The 22,413-nt window shown below is 44.4% G+C and overlaps 1 protein-coding gene across 1 annotated transcript in view; it reads right to left on the bottom strand.

Moving 5' to 3' along the window:
- Nucleotides 1–10,004: 10,004 nt before the first annotated feature.
- WDFY2 (WD repeat and FYVE domain containing 2) overlaps nt 10,005–22,413 on the bottom strand; it is a gene marked incomplete at both ends in the record, with an annotated part of 71,936 nt that continues 59,527 nt past the window's right edge. The window contains 8 exons of the mRNA XM_082012142.1: nt 10,005–10,034; nt 10,653–10,761; nt 11,091–11,221; nt 12,684–12,785; nt 16,092–16,197; nt 17,972–18,098; nt 19,017–19,129; nt 21,919–22,069. Coding sequence (XP_081868268.1) covers nt 10,005–10,034; nt 10,653–10,761; nt 11,091–11,221; nt 12,684–12,785; nt 16,092–16,197; nt 17,972–18,098; nt 19,017–19,129; nt 21,919–22,069 — 869 coding nt within the window. The remainder of the gene's footprint in view (nt 10,035–10,652; nt 10,762–11,090; nt 11,222–12,683; nt 12,786–16,091; nt 16,198–17,971; nt 18,099–19,016; nt 19,130–21,918; nt 22,070–22,413) is intronic.

Below are 22,413 nucleotides of genomic sequence, written 5' to 3'. Positions count from 1 at the left end.
ATGCCTTCCGCATTACTTTACGGGGCCAGAGCTGAATATTATCCATTTATGTCAAGACACCACGAAGTAGGAGGTTTCAACGCATACATACTACGAGACAGGGTTGGATCCAGCAGAGAAATGGCTGCATGAAATGACTGCAAGACTCCAGGCACGAAAGGAAACAACATTCTCAGCCGTACGTGCTTGCCATTTCTGTGAAAGATCAAAGGGAATTGCTTTTATCATTACGAATGGGTTAAGAGGGGGAAGGGAACACTAGGTGGCATAGGTTGTAGAGGAGAAGTCCATCTCCTGCTGAGAGGGTTGTATTTTGCCCAGAACTGTTTATTTCCAGACACAGAGGATGGAATTTATCTTACCTGACCTGTGAACATCTGAATTACTCATTGGGATTCTCACTGTAAATCAGTAGAGAGAAAACAGGCTTTTTCACAGTGATTTACTGGATCTAGTTTAAGAAACAACCCCTGCATTCCTTCATCTTTCTACTGGTGGTGAAGACCAACAGCTCAGGCTAAGACATTCAGGTGGGATTCATTTTGTCTGACTTATTTCAGATTTACTGCAAGGCCAAGACTATTAATAACAAAGGTGGTAACGCATTTTCTCCTGAACCGAGTGTGTTTGGTAGCAAACTGCATACAGAACCCAACAAAGTTGCACTACTGTTTTACACATGGCTGCCGACCAGGGTGGTGGGACAGAAGACCCAGGCACAAATATAACACAGGCATTCTTGAGCACTCTACAGTGACAGGTAGCTAAAGGCCATGCTCATGGGCAGAGGAGAACTCGTTATGTCCGTTTTACATAATTTAGGCTTCCAAAAGTTAACCTGACTGGCTGATGGCATTTACTCATTATTCAAAGACATGCTATTAAGTATCAATTTAGAAGAAAACTTCTCTTTCCAGCCTATTATCAGTCTCCTTGGAAATAAAAGCTTTACTGTCAGAGAGGTCCTGAAATAAGTTTTCCCATGATAAGCGGTGCTGAGACATGTCAGCTTTTCCTGAAGAGGCTGGATCAGCATTCAAACTATGGCTTCGTTTTGGAAACTCAACTCCTTTTCGCACTAGTGAAAGAAAACAACAGCAAGGCTTGTACAGACGTTTATTTCCTCAACGGCTGGTATTAACATTTCACGTGGTTCAAACTCTTAAATAAAATTACTGAAAATAAGAGCATGGCTGAAAGCATATATAGTAATTACACTTCTCTATCCAGTAACTGCGAAGCTAAGACAGACATTTGCATACCTCAGTATTTAAGTCAAGTTGCTTCTCAGCTCTGCAGTACGGAAGCAAAGTTTAATGACTGGTATTTAAATAGTTCATAAAAGTAACCCAAAGTACACAATAGATATAAAACAGATATTTTAGTCCACATTCTGTATGTATTTGAATAGCCTATATTTTTTTCTTTTTAGACACAGCTTAAAAATTAAGCCAAAAGTATGAAAACTGCTTTAATCAAAGTTTGGTCACGGTGTAAAAGAGGCAGATACTAAAGTTTAAGAGCACTTGTGATTTAAAAATAATTAAAACACAGGTCAGCGATTAGAAACAAAATCTGGAGCCTCCCACACTGCGGTATTATGGTCCCAATAATGCTTTATTTCAGCCCTTTTCCACAAGAGCAAACGCGGCGCACGGCTGTAAAGCCAGCGAGATGCTTTGTGTTAATGCAATTCAGAACGACTTGTACCTGCACGTAAGCAAATACATTGAGTGCCACCTGTAAAATTTTAGGGGCAAGAGAAAAACGGTGTCCAGTGACAGATTACCAGAAACACAAGGTGGCGTCAATTCTTGCGAAGCGGCACATGCCGAGGGCTTGGTACGCACCCGGTTTATAGGAGCTGAACTACAAGCACAGCAGCAGTTCCTACTCCTACTGCCCTTCCCTTTCCGCACTCAGCCCAACACTCCTTGTGTCAGTTTTCAGGCTTCTATGGCTCTGACCTCAGTTGTTTTTCACATTCGGAAGACTTTCCCATTTTTCTTCATTTTGTGAAGTCGCCTGGTCAGAAGGTTTTTGCTCTGCAAAGAGGAGGGTAGTGCCACAAACCACATGCAGAGTCGGTTCCCCATGTCCTAATGGAAAAGCATGGCCTGCAACAGTGCAGTGGGACCGACAGCAGTGATACAGGGGCCACTGAAATGTTTCTCTGGGGTGAAAATTTTAGGTCAATGTAACAGATACCGGATGGTCTTGTAAACCATTTCCTCTTCTAAGTTTCATTTCTGGGCTGTGTTTATTCTTTGAAAAAAAAGAAACAACCCAAACTAAAAAACAATCTGTGGTTGATTAAAGGTATAAACAATTGGTTGTCATCTGCCTTTGAACAGCAGGGCATTCCCATATGTACCTCACTATTTTGGAGTAAACTGCGAATACCAACTGTTTGTATTTGCACCAACACACCTGCCCGCTTCTGTGCTGTCCTAATGCTTCACACTCGCTGTTCCACTCGCTGGGAACAAGCTGCAAGTGGGGACACCCCTTCCTGTTAAACAAGAGTTGGGTGGGACGTTGAAGATGCCCTGCCTGGGCTCAAAGAGGGGAGTTTTGCTGTAGACTTCAACGTAAACAGACTTAAGTCAGTGCTGAAAAACTCAGTGTAAACAATTTATTTGGTGGGACACAGCCCTGGGCCAGGCATTTCAATTTTCAGTTCAATCACTGATTGTATTTTTGGAGTAACAGAGCATTTTTTTTTAAGCCATAGCAGTAGGAGCGTCACTAGTTTTCATTAACCAATGTTTAACTCCATGAGTGGAGAGTGAACACGGAGTTACTCTTTCAGAGAACAACCTGGCGGTCATTGACTCCAGTGGGGAAGGGCAGCTATAAACCAGTTTAACCTGTAAGTCCCTTCTTCCATTCCCTGTGTGTGTTGCTCTCTCACACTGCATGCAAAAGTAAAGCTCCCCTTCTCATGACACCAGATCCTACTTATCTAAAATCGGTGCTGGTCAACATCCAGCCCCCCCACAGCCCCTCATCTTCTTAAACGAGCTGTTATCACTTGGCACGGCAGCGCGAATCTTCAGATCTCTCCTGGCTCAGCTCAGAGTACTTCCCTGCTGGTCCATCAGGCTTACCTTTCTCCTTCCGGCTGCACTGGGGCAGACAGGTGACTGATTACAGGAGATAACTGTGAAATGCAAAATAAGGTGACTTGAAAACCCTGTGTTCCTGCAATCATCCGAACAGCAGCCGTCCAGACAGCGAGAGAAAGGCGGCGTTGAAAAGGCAAAGAGTCTGATGGGGAGTAAGTGTAACAAAAACACTTCTGGGACTGAAAGTGACCAAATCCAAGAACTTGAATTTGTGAAGTAGATCAGTATTTATGTTCCTCTCTCTAGAGGGAGCCATCAGATAAACATTAGGAAAAATGATGTATTCTTCTGAAGGAAACTTGTTCTCTCACAGAGTAGAATCTAACGCACAGCCTTACAGAGAGACACTGCCAGCCTAGCCTTTTCAGCCTGCCGTCACGAGAAACAACCCGAACCTTTGCTGTGCCAGAAGTGGCAGATAAAAATGTTGCTAGAACAGAGGAAGAGGGGTAAAACCTGCACTGGTGCAAACTTCAGGCAGCTGCCAAGATGCGACGTTTTCCTTGATGGTTAAAAATGTTTTTCTTGGGCATCTTCCCTTTAATTTCCAGCCAAGAATCCACAGAGAGCCTTGGGGCGATGCAAAAAATTACGCAATTTGTTCCCTGCCCAAACGCCCTCCTTCCCTTGGCTGCTCACCCACTGCCAGGCGGTCAGAGTGAGAATCCATCGTGGCAAAGGAATGACCCCACTTGCCCCTACAATAGTTGCCGGTTTTCTGCCAACTCACAGGACAGGTAGATGAGCCAGTCCAGTCAAAACTCAATAACCCAAATTCCTGGTTACAAATTGACACACACACAGAGAAGGAAAAGTAATAGCCAGCAGCTGATAGAAATTAATTTAGTGGGGTTAAACTGGCACAATTTATTCAGCGATGTTGGAGACACTTACTTACATAATGGCACAGAACTAGAAAGTGTTACAATATAATTAGCAGAAAAGATAGTCAAATTGCTGAGCAGTATTCCTAGAAAACACAGACCCGAACAAAAGCCAGTAAGACTTTTTTTAACATAAAATCCCTCTTATTTTGAAAGACAACAAAGCCCACAAGATACTGGTCATTATGGTGAAGTTAATTTACCACGTAGAGAGTCAGAAGCAATGCTCAGCCTTTGGAAAACTAAACCACACCGGAAACTAGTGGTAACAAGAAAGATTAATAAGAGTTTGTGCAACACATTTTTTTCTGAAACTTTCTTGATTACTTGGTGGTAGCAACCCCACTGAATTTTCTTGGGACAGGACAAAGTAGAGGTCTTAATGATGGGTCTTTCAGGTCTGAGGGAAGCCCTGACTTGGCATAAAACATTTTTATTCGGTTAGTATCTGCAAAGGTGCTGAATTTGGTGAACAGGGATGAAAAAATCATGTAAAGAAACATGGAAAGTACAAAGGTGATAGACCCTTCAATAAATCCAAATTATTTAATGTCTAGGGAACAAGTAACTGGAGAGAGGCAAACACTGTATCTTCATAAGGCCTGACACCTCTTCTGCACCATCTGATGTGTCTCTTCCCCATCATTTTAAAGTCAAAGTTCTTACGCATTTAATGCATTTCTCACAGTACTACTTGAGGTAGATAAATACTACTGGGCAATTAAACCAAAGAACAAGAAATTGAAGTCAGATCTTCATGGACTAAATCTACCATCCCATCACCCAAATCTACCATCCTCCTCGTGGCTTCTGGGTCCTAACCAGGGCTGCTGGTCCCCTGACAGTGCTGGGACAGGGAGTGGGTCGGCTTTGTACAGTTCTGATGAATATTCACTTCCACACCACTGGCTTTTTTTGTATGCTGATAAATTCTCTCTTGACATCTCTTCTTTGCAAAGGCTTTGCCAATAGACTGTTCTCTCTTCATTTTGTTTTGAGTTTGATGTCCCCACCTGGGACCCATTTCAATGCCTTTAAACTCAACGTCTTTCTGTTCTTAGCACAACGTTGTCCTGCAGCAAGTAAAATTTCAGAGATGGCCAAAGACAGGTCACAAGGGAAAACCCCCCAAACTGAGAAAATGCAATGAAAAGTCACATGTGACCACACTTATATTCCAGAACTTCAGGTTACTGTCAAATTAGGGACCACATTTTTCTTCTGAGAAGCAAACATTTCCTGACAAATTTCACATGCAATTTTGAAGAGAAAAATCTGTTTCTTGCTCAATATTACACAAGAGGTCAATGCTGAAGTGACTTAGCATATTAATCCATCCTGAAAAAAGGATCAAGTTTGTTGTTACTGTTGCATACTATTGTCACATATAGTCTTCTAAATCCTAACTGAAAACATCCCATGTGCTTAATGTGGTCTCCTGGAAAGGACATGGTCCTGTAAAACCACACATGGTAGACCTATTTCCTACGTGCTACAAAACAGAATTTTTGTTGTTTTTACCCAAACCCGATTGTAAGCAGCAAGGACAGGCATGTGTAGCATTTGCTAATTTGTTAGTAGGACTAGAATTTTATCTTTAAAGAAAGATACTTTTTTTTAATTTAATTTTATTTTCTAACCCATGCAGTAGATGCAGATATTAAGTGGACTTTGAATTACTGAATGGTTGAGGTGGGAAGGGACCCCTGGAGGTCATTCTGGTCCAACCCTCCTGCTCAAGCAGGGCCACATAGAGCCAGTTGCCCAGGACCATGTCCAGATGGCTTTTGAATATCTCCAAGGATGGAGTATCCACAAACTCTCTGGGTAACCTGTGCCAGTGCTCAGTCACCCTCACAGAGAAAAAGTGTTTCCTGATGTTCAGAGGGAACCTCCTGTGTTTCAGTTTGTGCCCCTTGCCTCTGGGCCTGTCACTGGGCACGACTGAAAAGAGCCTCGTTCCGTCCTCTTTGCACCCTCCCTTCAGGTATTTATATACATTGATGAAATCCCTCTGAGCCTTCTCTTCTCCAGGCTGAACAGTCCCAGCTCTCTCAGCCTTTTCTCGCAGGAGATGCTCCAGTACTTTCATCATCTTAGTGGCCCTTTGCTGGACTTTATCCAGTAGCTTCATCTGGACACAGTTAGGAAAAAAAATTGCATATTCCTCTCTAACAGTTATTTCCTCAGCAGGCATAAAGCAAATTTTTCCCTCACCAACATCTTTTTTGGGTCATGCACAATCCTTTTTGTGCATCCAGCCATCCACCTTCTTATCAGCAACCAACCCCACGCAGAGGGAACATATCCCTCCTTTTCCCAGTACCGGAGATACGCCACCTCTGCAGGCAAAGCACAGCTATCACTTTTGATGTGCTCAGAGTCAATGTGCCGACATGCAGGTGATGGCCTCAAGTTCAAGAGGGTGGGCTGGGGAGGTCACCCGGGTTTCACCGTAAAGAGCAGCTGTAGGCAAGACTGCTAACAGCTGAGCACACTAATGTCACCATTCTGGATTATTCTCTGTCACGCTGGCTGACTTTTGACCCTATGCACTACCCTGTTTCAAGCATCTCTAACCATGATGTTAGTCTCCTGTAGACCCAAGGACCATCAGTGCTGTTGTTGCAAGCAGTTGCCCACATACTTTTCCCTTAAGTGTTTTCAGCTTAAAAAGACTGAAGGTTGGGGCTCAGCTTGATCTTCCTTCAGCCACCTGGAACACAACTGGCTCAAGTCAGCTGCTCAGGCTCAATGTATGTGACCAGTGCCTGCCCCATCACCTCCCTAAGTGCTAGAGATTCTGTTCATTTTAAAAGCAAGAATGGCAGGTAGATGCTCTGAAGAACACCACTTCCCCAAGGAAACTCCAACTAAGAGAGAAATTAAAATCAAATTTTCTAAAGTGAAGTGCAGAGGAAGGCCAGCGACGTTTGTACACCCCTTGACCCAGCAGGAGATAGCACCAAAAGTCTGCTGCTGCATTTCAGCAACCCTGGGGAAAAAGGGACTTTGCTTCTTTTGGGTGTGTGTGGGTGTGTGTGTGGGGTGCTGCAGTTTACATCAGTACCAAAAGACACCCTGCTTCCCCTCCCCAATAATGCAATTCATAAAAATATCTCTGATTTGTTATTCAGCAACTAAAATGGAAATAAAAGGACCAGTTAACAGGGAACCCTTTTTGTATGGATCTAGAATCAGAGGAAATTGAGACTGTTACCCTAACACATTAGAACAGGAAGGCAGGCATTTTAACTCGCCCAACATCAAATCCCTCTTGCTTCATTTGGGAGTTAAAGGAATTATTGTTTGAATTAGAGACACCTATTTTCCCTTCATATCTCTACATTACAGCTCTAAGGTCAGAAAAAAGGCACACAGTTCCCCATCTCCACCAGCTTCACTTTCAGCTTCTATCATTTTCTAAGCCAAGACCAGTCTGCCCTAAGACTGCAAAAGAAGGGAACATTCAGGTTAAATTCAGATAACCCTGCAGGTAGTTTAGTCAGACAGAACAGGAAGGGAAATTTTGCAAAATAGATTTGTATGCCCAGCATCCACCCATAAGCAACACTGAATCCACAACTGCTTGGAAGAGAAGGCGGGGTGGCCAAGAGTTTACTGCAGAGCAGTCCGAACACACCTCACTCCCAAATTTAGTCTCCTTTGGAGTCAATTCCTCACCTTTATTTGAGCATTACATGTTCAAAAGGACTAGGCATTGACCCAGGGGCAGATCCTCAGCTTGCTGTCTCCACCACTCCATCAGTGTAAGCAACAATTCACGCTGGAGTCCCAGGCTTATTGCAACTGCTACGTCTCCTCAGGAGCAGAGTGCTGAACAGTGGTTTAAGTTCACGTCAGCGCTCCCATGTTTCTGCCACCATGAGAGATACTCTCTGCACAGCAAAGCAAGTTGGGTCTTCGGCCAAAAGGCCCTGAGCCCAAGGTAATGTGGAACAGCGTAGTCCAGCAAAGTTTCACACATCTTCTCCAGCTGGAATGAAATATTGGCAGGCAACTTGCTCATCTTGCATAGCTTCATCAGCCAAGAACGCTTCAGTCATCAGAAAACATGCAGAAGGTGTAATGAAAAGCCTTCCAAGAGGAAACAAGCATGTAGCTTCCAGAAGAGAAAGTAGGAGGACTTAGAAAACAATTAACATTCAAGCTGGAAAAATAATCTTTTTAGTGCTGTGTGAATTATATTTGAAAATATGCTTTAAAATATGCTGCCTAGAGGGGAACCAACAGCAGGCTGTATGACCAGGAAAGCCAAGGTGGCATCATTTCAGAGAACATGACTGCAAAATGCTTAAGCACAGCTTATAGGATGTTTAAAAAGAGAATTTTTCCCTGAAAATACGTAGCAGTCCTGCAACACGCACACAAAAGTCCACTCACTCTTTACTGCGGCAGCTCACCAGTCTAGAATTAATGCCACAGATTCTGTTAACCTTTTTGTTTCCTCAGAAGTGAATTACTGCTGGGCAACAAAGGAGAAGCTTTATTTTATTTTGGCGTTATCACTCAAGGGAAAAGACAAGGCTTCTCTAGGTAGCAATGTGCTCTGTAGTGGTAAACATCATGGCCTCCCCACTTTAGAGGGGAAAAGTCCAAAACAGGACAAGACTGAGCACCACTGATGTGCTGTGTCACAGCAGCTACAGACCATGAGGCCTGCTTAAATAGGAAATACAGGAAAGCCCTAGGTCTGGTCTGCAGTTCTATTCTCTACATCAGTTTCTTTGAAGCGCATCAGCAATAGCATGCAAAACAGTGAAATGGATTAAAGGAAGAGAGAGTTGACTCTTCAGAGAAGATCCTTTTGGAAAAAAGGTCTTTTTTTGTTTATTAATCTTGACAATGTCCTCCTAAAAAGGTAATTTTGGTCAATACAGGTTTTAAAATACTTTTTATTTTTCAAAGAAACTGTAAAATATGACAACAGGACAATGGGCGTCATTCAGCAATATCAGTTTCTGGTCTATAGAGAAAATTAATAAAAACCATCAGCATTTAAAAAAATAAATATGACTAACAGTATGGAAAACAGGAAAATCAAATTCATCTTCAACAACACAGACAGGTATAAATGCTGAAATGTTACTGCGCAAGGTAGAGGTAGAGGTAAACCAGACTTTTCAGACCTAGACCAGTTTTAGATCTGCCCCCGCCCCCGTGCACACACTCCCAAAAGTTCCTGTTGCCAATAATTTAATTTGAATCAGCCTGTCAGCCCCATCAAAGTCAAACAGGTCTGTGTGCTCCTTGTAATGCTCTGAGTCAGAAAACTATTTCAGCTTTTGTAGAAATTAGTTGCTAAGAAACCTAGCCCCCTGCTTTTGCGACTTGTGCAGCAAGGAAAGAGGCAGGAAGCTGGATTTTAGCTACAAACCAAGAAAGTGCTCTCCGGATGCTGTCTGCTAGGACAAGTAGATGGTAGAGCACTTTTAGGAATTGCAATAGTCCATGAGCTCCTCGGTGATGCACCCGGAGAACACACAACACGGCGCCTGGAGGTCCTCCACTGAAGAGAGCATGGTCAGCAGAAACATCCCAAATCAATAGGTACTCACTGCGGGGCGAACCGATTGCCTTATACAGTATGTTGATACCAAAATCTCATGTGGTAAGACACAACCCAAGAATCCTCTGTACAAAGCAGCAAGTATCTTGACATAGTGAAATATAAAAACTAAAAATTGCACCGCACACAGATTTTCCAAATAAACTCAAGACAACTGAAGTCAGATCGTACACACCATTAGTTAAAAAAATACCTTCTTGTGTATTTTGAGAATAAGTGGAAAGAGTCTTCGTGCAAATGTTCAGCCTTGATCAAGCACAGGACGTAAAATCGTTGTAAACACATTAGTTCCTTCCTCATCTGCTGTATGCGCCCAGCGTTATCTATCTTCTGCAGTATGATTAGGGTTAGAAAATCTGCTTCTTCTGTAAATATCACTTTTCAAGTTCCACTGATATACCATCAAGACACTACTGGTGTCATATCCCACAACTGTTAATACAATAAAATATAAGAACATAGTGAATAATGGTAAAAGGTAATAAAATGTGGTATACAATGTAATCTCTTAATAATTTGCACCTTTTTTTTCTTAAAAGGGGCTACGTGGTTAGAGTGGATGCAGCAAGTCTGAAGAAGTTTGATGTCATTTTCCAGCACTCCTGTTATACATTCTGTATGTCACTGTGCTTTACCCTTATGAGCCAGGTTCGTAGCTGGCCTTATGAGAAACGAAAAAACCTACACTATATTGCTAACTTGAATGATTAGCATAGTCATAACACATTGTGTGTTTGGGGTTTTTTAATTATTCAAGCTTTGTTATAAACTTATTCATTATTTTAGCTATTTCTTTATCTAACCACATAAACTGAGATTCGACATGTCAAAATACAGTTTCTCTTCCCAGAGGAAAAGCTACGGTGAGCACTTGTCTCAGCCCCTTCAGGCAGTAACTTCATAGACCAAGACCTTCTTGGTCCTTATTGGGCAGAAGTCTATCAGTGAGAGGTCTCTGGGTGGAGGAAAGCAGGTAGGACATACCTGCAACCACACAGGAGAAGAAGGGGAAACGAAATACAGGAGCTAGAGCAACCTCCTTGCCCCTACCTTAATAACCTTGTCTGTCCCCGATGTCAACAGCCATCCCCTGGTGGCATCAAAGTGTACGTGAACGATGTTGTGCTTACTGTCGTGGAAAGTAGCTGTGGGTGCCCGCCTGAAGAAAGAAATCCAAAAATCAACAAAGGCTGTGACTGTAGGATTTTCCCCAAAATGTTCTCTATTGAGGAAATAAGTATTTGAATGCTGCTCTAAGTCATTAATTCAGCAACCTCTCTGTAAACACTCTGAGACCTTTCCAGTACAAGAGGAGTGCCAGTGCTTTCCACTGGTTCAGTAGGCACCTGAGAGGCTTATCTTGCTGAAAGACCCCAGGGACCACCCCACTGGGCTGCTGCCTCCTGGAGCCTCACATCCGCCCAGGCCCTCCCAGATGCAGGAGTTTTGCCCCACACCAGCGCAAGCCGGCTCAGTGTCCACACTTACTCTTCATCCGTTATGGACTCGTGACAGCTATCGCAGACCCTCACTTCGAACTCAAACCCCATCAACGGGATGGAGGAGCGCTTGGAGCTGCATTTGCCACACACAGCTTTCCCACACTTCCGGCAGTGATGCTGTAGGAGACAACATGCGGAAAGACATCTTCAGCCACAAACCCAGATCACTGCTCAGGTACCACTGGCTCTACCATCTCACCCCAGCAAGACCCAGCCAAGGCTGCAGCAAACAGGGAAGTGACTCTTCCAGGGAAGATGAAGGAAAACAGGCAAGGACTTCAGAATAAATGTGTGTGTGTGTAATCTTAGTTTTTTTCCCCTCCTCCACTACCTAGGGCAGGTAGCAGCGGAGCACTAGGAAGTGATAAAGCACTACCCAGGCTAGGTGGACTCTGCCCCTCTCCCAAGCTCCAGCGTGACACCATACACCACCCATTGCCTCCACCACTTGGCATCTGTGGATGTAGCTGTGGGTCAGGGCTTCTACACTGAGTGTGACCTGTGTAACAGGGCGTTCTCAACAGGGTAGAAGGTGGAAGAAGGAAGTCCAAGCTGTCCCCTTTTCCTTAGCATAGCTAGAGATGGGAGGACAGAACAAAGAGCTCCACTATGCACCCAGGAGATGTGTCCCAGCCAGCTGGGCATCTGCCGCAGGGCTGGGAGCTGTAATTACGCCTGACCCTGAGATTCTCCCTTTGGGGCCGTAGGGATATGACACCACCACTCAGCAGCACATGACACATTAAGACATCTCCGGGTCAAGGTAGGACAGGGCTACATTAGCGAAGTGTCATTCTGGAGTCACATCCCAGCTTCTGAGTATAAACATCTACCACCTAATGATCTCAGTCAACTCCTTTGGCCATTTTCAGCCCCCGAAGCACTAGTGTTTTGCATTTTGATGCTACCTGCCTCGCATTTTGTCATGCACTGGCTCTGTAAGACCACAAGACTGCCTTGCCGGCCGCAGGACAGGCAGGTTCTGTGGTGATGAGCATTACATAAAGAGAAGATGCAGCTCAGCTCTTCCCCAGACACTTGACTTCTCCAAGCTCCATGAGAACATCCCTTTCCGCACTTTTACGCCCTTCTCCCAAAAGTCTGCAGTCCAGAGCCCTCTCCTGCTGGGCAGGAAAACACAGCAGCGTGTTCCAAGCAGACCAATAAGCCTTTTCCAGCACAGCCTGAGCAGTTACAGATGTTTACCCAACCTCATTGAAAACAGCTTTGGTTCCAGCAGAATCTCCAAAAATCATCTGCAAATTTCTTTCTACAACACATTCGACTAACAATAAGCAAAATCCCACATGGCTAAAGCCATGGAAGGCCCAAAACCAATTTACTGTGCATTTGCTATTGGGACTGGCTGAAAAAAAAAGTAGAAGAATAAAGAAGTGTGTTCCTCCCAACCACAACATCAAGCCTCATCAGAAGGAAGCCCACTGTCCCACTATTGAGCACTCAGTGGAAGAACAAAGTGCAAGTTCTCAAGGCTTTAGGGCAAAAAAGGTTACCACGATCTATAATGAGAGAAAAGCCTAATTGCAGCATGGTAGCACACCAAAGAACACATACAAACCTGCCTGAGGCCTATTTTCTTACTGTCCCACATTTGCTTGAAGTTCCAGAAGAAAGGCTGGTCACATTTTTGACAGGAGTCACTATCCAGCCACTCGGGTGTCTGCAACACACACATAAACACAAAGTGGGGGTAAGCAACAAACAGAAAAGCTTACAATCCAATGGAGCATAGAGACAGGGCAATAAAGATGTATTGGGGTGCAGTAATGTGGCCAACTAAACTTAATTAAAAATCCCGATTTTCACAAGATGCCATTTTGACTCTTCCCTGAGATGTCTTTTTTGGCTTAGCTCTGAGCCTTGAAGGACACAGGAGGAACATTTCTCACCCAAATCATGAAACAGAGTTCAATTATAAGACCATAAAAATAACCCAGGAACAAACAAACTCCCCCACCTCTCCAAGTCTGGAATTAAGCATAGAAAAATATTCTGTCCTGTTCTGTCTGAACAGCATTTACCATCTGCTATTGCCTCTGGTGGGAACTGGGGACAATTAGCATTTCCAATAGCCAAGCTACTCATCTGGAGGGAAGGTATCTGAGATGCTGATGGGGTGGGGGTGCTTGTTATTTCTTTCTTTCTTTAATACTGTAAAAGGTGTTTCTGCTGTCAGAGATATCTGTGCTACAAATCACACATAGGGATGGGAAAAATGAGATTCACCTGAACAAGCCTAAAAGCCAAACCAGCTCTTTTCTCTGTTTTTACACAAAGACAATGGAATAAGAGTCTTCTATTTCCTAACACGGTGCGTAGCTTTGCACTTGTGCTGTGGATGAAGCGGATAAGAAGATTTAAAGAAAAGAAAGAAAATATTAAAGGCCCTTCTCTCTCCCGCAGACAGGTTTTGCTGTGCAGAGTAGCATGGACCAGATGCTCTGTAGGGAAGCAAGTCTTGCCAGATCCTGAAGGAGCTCAGGAAACACCTGAAGGGGCAGTTGATCTCCTCCCCTACATTTGGGTCCCCGACACATGTCTTGCATTGAGCTGCTGGGGGACACATGCTGTGTCTCCCAACAATGTGTAGGAAACCCTTCCTGGGGTGTGAGACTCAGGAAGAATCTTGGTTCTTCACCCTTCTCCAGCTGTCTGTCAGTCTGTCTGGCCTAGCAAGATCAAGACTCGCAGCAGATGACTTCTGCTTCTTTCTCCACCCCACCAGGACAAGAGCTCAGCCCAAAGTCGGTGCTGGCAAGCAGGTTCGTCCTGTCCACCCAGCAGGGCAGCCTCAGCCAGACCAGGACAGCCCTGCCAGCACTGCCTCAGCACCACTGCAACATGCTTCCACCAGCCCTATGAGATTAAATAAACACTAAATAATGTTTAATTCTTTGTGAGGAAGTGCTATTAGCAGACTGCAGTTGTCTTATCAGAGCCACTGGCTTCTCACATGCTGCAATTTAAAATGGCAAGAAACACAGCTGAGGTTAAGAATTAAAAATAATACAAAAGCCAGGCAAAGATAAGGTAAGGCTGGTGGAGACCCTCAGCTCCTGGGAGAGCTTTGACCCCCAGCAACCAGCTGCTTCAGCTTCTCCTACCAGTTACAGTTCATTCTGCTGGTGCAAATCCTTCTTTTCTACCCACAACTGTCTTTCTGTTTAATGCCTACAGGTTTACATCTGTGTGAATGCCTACCGATTTACACACGTGTGTGTAAGTTTTCATCTCTTAAGCATCTGAACACTGTAGAAGAAGAAGACATTTCGCTTGTGACAAGTAACCGCTTTGCAGTCAAATAAAAGCACAGCTTCTATCATCTTTCAGATGTTGTCTTCTTACAGCTTTTTAAACACAGAGATTAAAATAAAGAATCAAGGACTAAAATGGCTTATTTCACTCTAACTGAATCTCAGAGATGTGGGAAAATCTGATAGCATCAAAGTGAGAACTGAGCACAAATGACACAGAGAAAATCCTTAAATAGGGGCAAAAATACTCGAGCCAAAATCCAGAAGCAAATGCTCTAGGACCCCAAACCAAGGTTTAGTATTAAAATCTCAAAGGTTCATGTTTCGGGGTGGATTAACACCATGAACGCCCTATTGCGCTACTGATAACATGAACAAGCCCACATAGCCATACTCAGAGAAAGCAAAGCACCCATTAGCCCCTGCTGCTAAGCCCTCATTTAGCTAATTATATTTCTCCTCCACTTTTTAAACCAGCCTTCTCACAGCATTGCTGCCTGTTTTGCGACAAGCCAGGCTTAACTCTTGCTGTAGCCTTTTGAAGGCAGCAAATAAACAACGATTTTCATTTCTGGATGCTTGAGTTGCAGCAAAAAGGAAACATCTGTTGGGAAGGAGGAAGCCGCTCTGCTTTTGTTTCACTTTTGGAGCTGATGACATACTTGACCATTAAATTAGCAATTAGAGAGAGGCAACTGGAATGCTAATTCACATAAAAAAAGGAGCTCAGTTCCTGCCTAGGCCTATTTCAGTAGTTTTTTAAAATCCAATTTTCCACTTAGCTTTCCTCCTTGCTCCAGGGGAGCAATGTACGATCCTGGGGAGGCCAAAACCCTTGAGAACCAGCAAAGCTGGTGAAAGCCCATGCTGCCTAAAGCCTTGCTCAGACCTACGCACTGCAGGGACTCGGGGTGCCTGCGTCCCCCCTGCAGGCACAGGGCAGAGGTTTGCCGTGACTCAGGCTGCCAGGATTTGCCACGCTGCCAAGCAGGGCTGACGCCTGACTCACTCGGCACAGCGGTCGCTCCCCCTCTCTGAGTCAGGTCTCAGAAACTGCTGAGCGGAGGCTGCTCCTACAGTACCGAAGGCCCGGGGTGCATTTTTGCACCCGCTTACATTCGTTGGCCGGGCAGCACAAAAGCAATTAGGAACACATGGGTGAAATATTACTGTCTAGATCAGCAAAGTCATCATTTACCCTGCTTCTACGTGGTTACACCAGAGGGAAGCAAGACTGAGTAGCGGGTGAGATTGAAGCCCTAGTTAGATGTCTTTTTAGCAAGAACAGGAAAAAACCCCTGGGTTGCAGGTTTCCAGAGATGACAAAAAGCTTTCTTCTTTTGTTTTCCTAAAAACCCTCAATAATTATCAATCCCCCCCATTTACCTCTGAACTGATAATATTTCTCATGATGTCCTGAAAAACAAAGCAGAACATCTCACAATACCCCTCTCAGAGGATGTCTTTTGGAGCAATAATGTAAAGAGTAAGATCCATTTAGCAGCCTACTTAATATGCGTTTTCTGCCAGACAATTTCCCATGTACCATATTATCAAAGGCACAGCGTAATTGCTGTATAACAACTGGAGCACATCCAAAAACATTTTTAAAGCCTGGAATGATCTTGTTCAGGTTGAAAGTTGCACATTTTGGAAAAGCCCCTTCTTCCCAAGACTGTTTCAGACCAAATCAACAAGAACCAAGTATCTACCTCCTGCCTCTCAACATCCATGTTCCAGACGACGATTCCCCCATCCGCACCACAGGAGATGAGCTGCCGAGTGTGGTGAGCATAGGAGAGAGACTGAACTTTATCGCTGAAAAAGAAACAAGACAGTTACTAATCAAGCATCTATGGCTAGCACACAAGTAAGCATACAACATACAATAAAGCAGTATAAACCACTTGTTTGCCACTTGAAGCCTGAACAGAGCTGCAGCTCTGGGCCTCTCCGAAGGCACATCTGGATGCATAAATGCAGCCCCGGTTAGGTACCTTCTTGTCAGAAAGTCAGTAACAACTTTGTTTTTGTAAATCTCTGCAACATCTAGGAACGAAGCACTGAGGAACTACTGAAGATTTTCTTTTAGCACTAACAAGCACAGAGTTTCAAAAATAATATAGGAATCACTAAATTGTTCCTAAGCCTTCTCAGGGTAAGGTGGAAGATTAGGTGCTTCTGCTTCTTCTTTTAAGGAAAAAGCAATATGAGAGAAATAATTCAGCTTAAACTCCCAAAACTGGGCTCAGTCCTTCATAAAAGAATGAAAACCAGGCCTCATCTCAAGCTATTTTACAACCTGGGAAACAAAGAGCATACAACACTGTTTTTCCATAACAGAGTTCCAAAGAGACAGTAACTGAGCATACAGTGACTGGAAATAACTCACAACATTTGGTTTTCTTTGCTACCACCCCTGGTCTTGTCTAGCCAAAGGATTTTCATGCTAATGCATTTGCTTGTGCATATGGCTGCTCTTCCAGAGGAGAATGCATTTACAGGACAGTTTGGTACAGCACGCACAGCCTGCCTTCACAGCGTTCATCTGCCGACACCAGTGGCAGCATCAGGTGAAATGTTTCGCAGTCCCTCTTCGCCTTAGGACCAGGTCTCTATGCTGTACAGTGCCAGCCAACAGCCATGCCACAGATTAAGATCCAGAGGCTAAATTTGTATTAGGAGAACTAATTTCCACAGCAATGAAGCTAGCAGCGATGCATTAGCGAGCACCACTGGTAGGGTACGAGGGTGATCTGGGACTTTCAGCAAGATCTCTGCAGTGCTCTGAAATCCCAGCAGCATCCAAATTGCTCAGCAGAGTGCAGCATCACTCAAAAGAAATGTATGAATACGTAAGAAACAGTTAGACCAAAACCACCGTGGCATTTTGCCTCTCCAGACTTGAGCCTGGCAGGCAAGTCCCACATATACGCACTTCCAATACACTGAAACAAACCTGTTGCATTGCCAGTGTTAAAAGGCTATGAGGTCATTGCAACTAGACCCATTCTGATCTCTACTCAAGAGAGATCTCTACTCTACTTCTTCAAAGACATCCACTATGCTACACAAACGTGAGGTCTGTACATGCAAAGATGAAGCCTCTTTGCATTGAGAAGATGGTGAAAGCCCCTATGGGTAAAGCACATTACTTAGAATTCAGACTGTAGGTGAAGTGTCATGGAAAAAATTAGTGTGGAGGAAAAAGGGACTAATTGTCCAAGCCTGATGCTCCCTCTAGGGGAAGCAAAGACCTCGACACCTAAAAAGCAAGAATTTCCCTGCAACTGTTCTCATTTGAGGACCCTCCTCTTTCCAACAAAGGTGCAGGCTCTGGAATAACACATTCAGGACTATAGACACTGTGCTTTCCTTCACCACACTTTGCAGGTTCTCAAACCAGCCTGTGGGCCCAGCGCTGAAAAACTTACTATAAGCAACTTATTCCTGTTGTATATGGACCACAGGGAGTCACACATACAAGCTTGAGGCTTGTGAAGACTGTAACCTTTGGGCTGTTTGTTTCCAGATGTGGCTTCTGCCTTTAGCTTTTCTCCCATAAAGGCAGGAGGGAGGGCTTTGAACGTACTTATGTCCTTGCAGCTCGATGGCTGTTCCTTTTCTTCCTCCAATATCCCACATTATAATGGAATGATCAGAACTGCCTGAGAATAAAACTCGCTGTATTGGGTCCCAACAGAGCGCAGTGACACCACCTGAAATAGGACACGCACACAACAGTCATTTCATTACAGAAGGTGGAATATGGGAATGTAGCTAAATATACATATAAAGATACAACAAAAAATATGGAGAGATTAAAAGGCAGGTGTCTCTAGCAAAGGCCATGCAGCCACTGTGCTTGCCACTTGAAAACTAACAGCCTAGAAAACCTACTGAAGCCCCATCCTGCTCTTCTGTGGGCAGAGGACTCTGCTGCCACTCATGTGGATAAATCTACCAAGCAGTAAAAGGCGGTAGAAGGATGGTCATGGTGTGACTACACAGCTTTTCATCTCCATCATTCTCAGGAGATTACAAAAGAGAAGTGAGTGTGGAATATTATGGGCCTCTTCACAGTATCCTAGCATGAGGATTGAACTACCTTGTATTACATCATGATTGAGCTATTAGTGTTCAATCAGAGAGGAGGGATATGGAGAGAAAATGCTGAGGAATGACCACCATTTCTTCTGTTAGGTGGCAGGATCACATCCCAGGGTTGCTGTTTTTAAAGTGTGACAGGGCACAAGTCCCAGCAGTGAAACAAGCAGTTAGTGCTTCCAAGATGTGCCTATTCCACTTGGGCAATACAGTCTACCAATATGGGTCTTTCCTTGAGGAGCATCCTTTTCCTCCCAGATTTACGACAACTCATTCTAGTCTCACTTTGTTTTAATGAGCAGCTACTGATTGTGGTGTTTTCTGCCATAGAAGTTTTCTGATCAGAAGTCTGATCGCTCTCGTTACCAATAACGAATAAACTTCCCTGAGCTCTAGTGACAGTTTAATGTCTACCTCCATTCGATGCCATGCATTGACACAATCCATCCCAGTGTTTCACAGGAGAGTCAAACCACCATGACGCTGAGCACAGATGGAGAACCAAATTGGGTCTCCTCCTGAGGCCTTACCTGTGTGTCCCTTAAATGTTGTAACAAGACTGCAGGACTCTTGCTCTAGTTTGAGTATGGTCACTTGCCCAGAATGATCACCAACAAACACGTGCCGGGTTTCCACATCAAATCTGATGGATGAACGCTGAGGAAAATACATTGCTTATAAAAGCTTTGCATTCCTTTCATGACTTGTTAATTCTCTTAACATGAGTATGCTGCAACATCATGAATAGTGCTCCAGTCTCAAGGAGGTATTCAGAGTGTACTTTTACGCATCAAGCTCATACCTGTTCATATTAATAGTGCAAGTCTCACTGAGTAAACCAAAGAGCAAGGATAAAAGAGACTATTCCAGAGGACACAATTTGTGGTTTTGTTATGAAAAACCTTTGACATAGCCCTTCACCATGAACAGAGGAGTCATGTCCCCAGGCTCTCTAACTTAGGTGCTAGAGTTGAATGGTGCCCACTCTCACTTTCCAAAATTGTGTAAAATAACTATTAGTAGTTTTCTGCTTGTATTGAGTTTGCATGGCAAGGTTTTGGTAGCAGGGGGACTGCAGGGCTTCTGTGAGAAGCTGCTAGAAGCTTCCTCCATGTCTAATACAGCCAATGTCAGCCAGCTCCAAGACAGACCCACTGCTGACCAAGGCTGAGCCCATCAGTGACAGTGGTAGCGCCTCTGGGGTAACAAATTTAAGAAGCGGGGAAAAAAACCTGCGCAATTGCAGCTAGAGAGAGGAGTGAAAATATATGAGAGAAACAAGTCTGCAGACCCCCAGGCCGGTGCAGAAGGAGGGGCAGGAGGGGCTCCGGGTGCCAGAGCAGAGGTTCCCCAGCAGCCCCTGGGGAAGCCCATGGTGAGGCCGGCTGTGCCCCTGCAGCCCATGGAGCTCCACGCTGGACCAGATCTCCACTTGCAGCCCGGGGAGGACCCCACGCCGGAGCAGGGGGATGCCCGAAGGAGGCCGTGACCCCGTGGGAAGCCCACGTTGGAGCAGGCTCCTGGCAGGACCTGTGGCCCCATGGAGAAAGGAGCCCAGGCTGGAGCAGGGTTGCTGGCAGGACTTGTGACCCCGCAGGGGATCCACGCTGGAGCAGCCTGTTCCTGAAGGACGGCACCCATGGGAGTGACCCAGGCTGGGGCAATTCATGAAGAACTGCAGCCCATGGGAAGGGCTCACGTTGGAGAAATTCGTGGAGGACTGTCTCCCATGGGAGGGACTCCATGCTGGAGCAGGGGCAGAGTATGAGGAGTCCTCCCCCTGAGGAGGAAGGAGCGGCAGAGACAAGGTGTGATGAACTGACCACAATCCCCATTCCCCGTCCCCCTGCACCGCTCGGGGAGAGGAGGGAGAGAAAATGAGGAGTGAAGTTGAGCCCGGGAAGAAGGGAGGGGTGGAGGGAAGGTGTTTTTTAAGGTTTGGTTTTATTTCTCATTATCCTACTCTGATTTTGATTGGCAACAAATTAAACTAATTTGCCCAAGTCGAGTCTGTTTTGCCCATGATGTAATTGCTGAATGATCTCTCCCTGTCCTTATCTCGACCCACACGTTTTTCGTTCTATTTTCTCTCCCCTGCCCAGCTGAGGAGGAGAGTGATAGAGTGGCTTTGGTGGGCACCTGGTGTCCAGCCAGAGTCAAACCACCACAGTGCTTCTTCATTATAGTTAGGTTTATAAATACAATGAAAAGGTATTGTTTTATGTCATATTTGGGGAAGTGTCAGCCACATCATGTACATCACGCATCATATTCTAAACTGAATAAAATCTGGACCCGTTCAACCATCTGCTGGAACCACCTAACTGGATAGATTCTGATCTCTTCATGCAATTTAATTCCACTTGCAGAGTCCATACTGGATATTTAAGGAGCAACTGCTTTGCACTGATTTTATGGACATAGGACACTGGGGAAAAAAAAACAAGTTCCTGGTTCTGCCAAGCTTTTTGCAATATTTGTCATTGATTCTCCCTTGCCCTATCCTCCATCAGCATGATCTGATGACCCAGGTTAAAGTGTCCTCCAAAATTTTCAGTCACTCGAAATAGTCCATTCTCCAGAGAAATTTAGGAAATAAAGGACAAATTTCTGAATCATGCTTTCAAAAGCATTTATCATTTAATTAAAAATTAAGTTCAGCCTTTATGACATTTAGATTGGCTGAATGACCAGATGATATAAAGCAAGTCCATGTTCAGACAGCAATTTTGAGTCAGTCTTACTTCCCATGAACTAGCAAAACACACATCATCTATACCACGTACACTAAGGGACACTAAAAAGTCTGTTTATGCTAACCTCTGGTTTCAGCCTAAGAGCTCATACTTTTCCACTTCCCTTTTCATTTGCAATAAAGCTGAATTAATATTTCTTTTATTGTCAGGCAGCTGGGGGCAGCTCTAGGTGAATAAGCCACTTGAGTGCCATTTCTGGAGCCATTTACTCTTTAGTTAACCCAAATTCCCAATACATAGTGGGCTGTTCCAGAGTGAAGGACAAGTATTCATTATTTTATATTAGTAATTTAATTTTTACCATGCATTTTTACACACAGGCATGCTGACCTGATCACTGACCTACTTTGCTAACGGTAATTCTTACAAGAAAGCAAGTGCTGCAGGTTTAAATGAAGGCCCTGTCCATATTTATTACAACAGCAGACCACAATAGATTGCAATCTGCCCATTGTTTTGCTCAAAAATGCTTAGACCTAAATATGCCATCATGCATTAAGGAGACAAAGCAAGGAGAACAGACAGTTTTTAAAATTGGCTTTAAATAACAGTTTCTCTCACAAAGCACTGAACCTCTGCAAGGCACAAAATTTGGAGGACAACTAGAAAAATAAACTTAAAGGGCTATTTGAGTGCCAAAGAGCAGAAATAAACCTGAGAGCTCAGCAAAGGATACTGCAGGCCACAGGCGCCTGCACTGGTGCGGTACCCTCCCAGCCGCTGGCCGCTCTCCGAACAGTGCCATGTGAAATGTTTATCTTGTCCTGTGCTTAACACCCACTCCATCTCCAGAACAAACAGAATCATCATGACCCTGTTTTGATGAGCTGAAAATTAAGCAGACAGACATATAATCGCATTGCGAAGAACATGAGGGCAGAAGACCACTGCAAATACCAACTACACCCAACTCCTCCACTCCCTACTCACCCGCTCACCCCTCCCTACAGAAGAAGCTGGTGTTTAATAATCCTGTTGACACGAGCTAACATACAAGCCTATAAGGTCCCTGCTCTGCACGTTCAGTGTTTGCATGAGAAAGAGCAGAAGCAAGATTTAATTTCTTCCATCCCTACTGCAGCCATTTATCTTCTACAGTAGTACAAGTCTTCCTTCCATCATTGTATCATCACCGACAAAGTGCCATTGTGGAAAGGACTCAGGGCTCTAC

The sequence above is a fragment of the Phaethon aethereus genome (assembly GCF_964289735.1).
Source record: "Phaethon aethereus genome assembly, chromosome: 1".
Lineage (NCBI taxonomy): Eukaryota > Metazoa > Chordata > Aves > Phaethontiformes > Phaethontidae > Phaethon > Phaethon aethereus.
The sequence above is the reverse complement of the archived record's forward strand: the minus strand, read 5'-3'. Positions and strand labels throughout refer to the sequence as shown.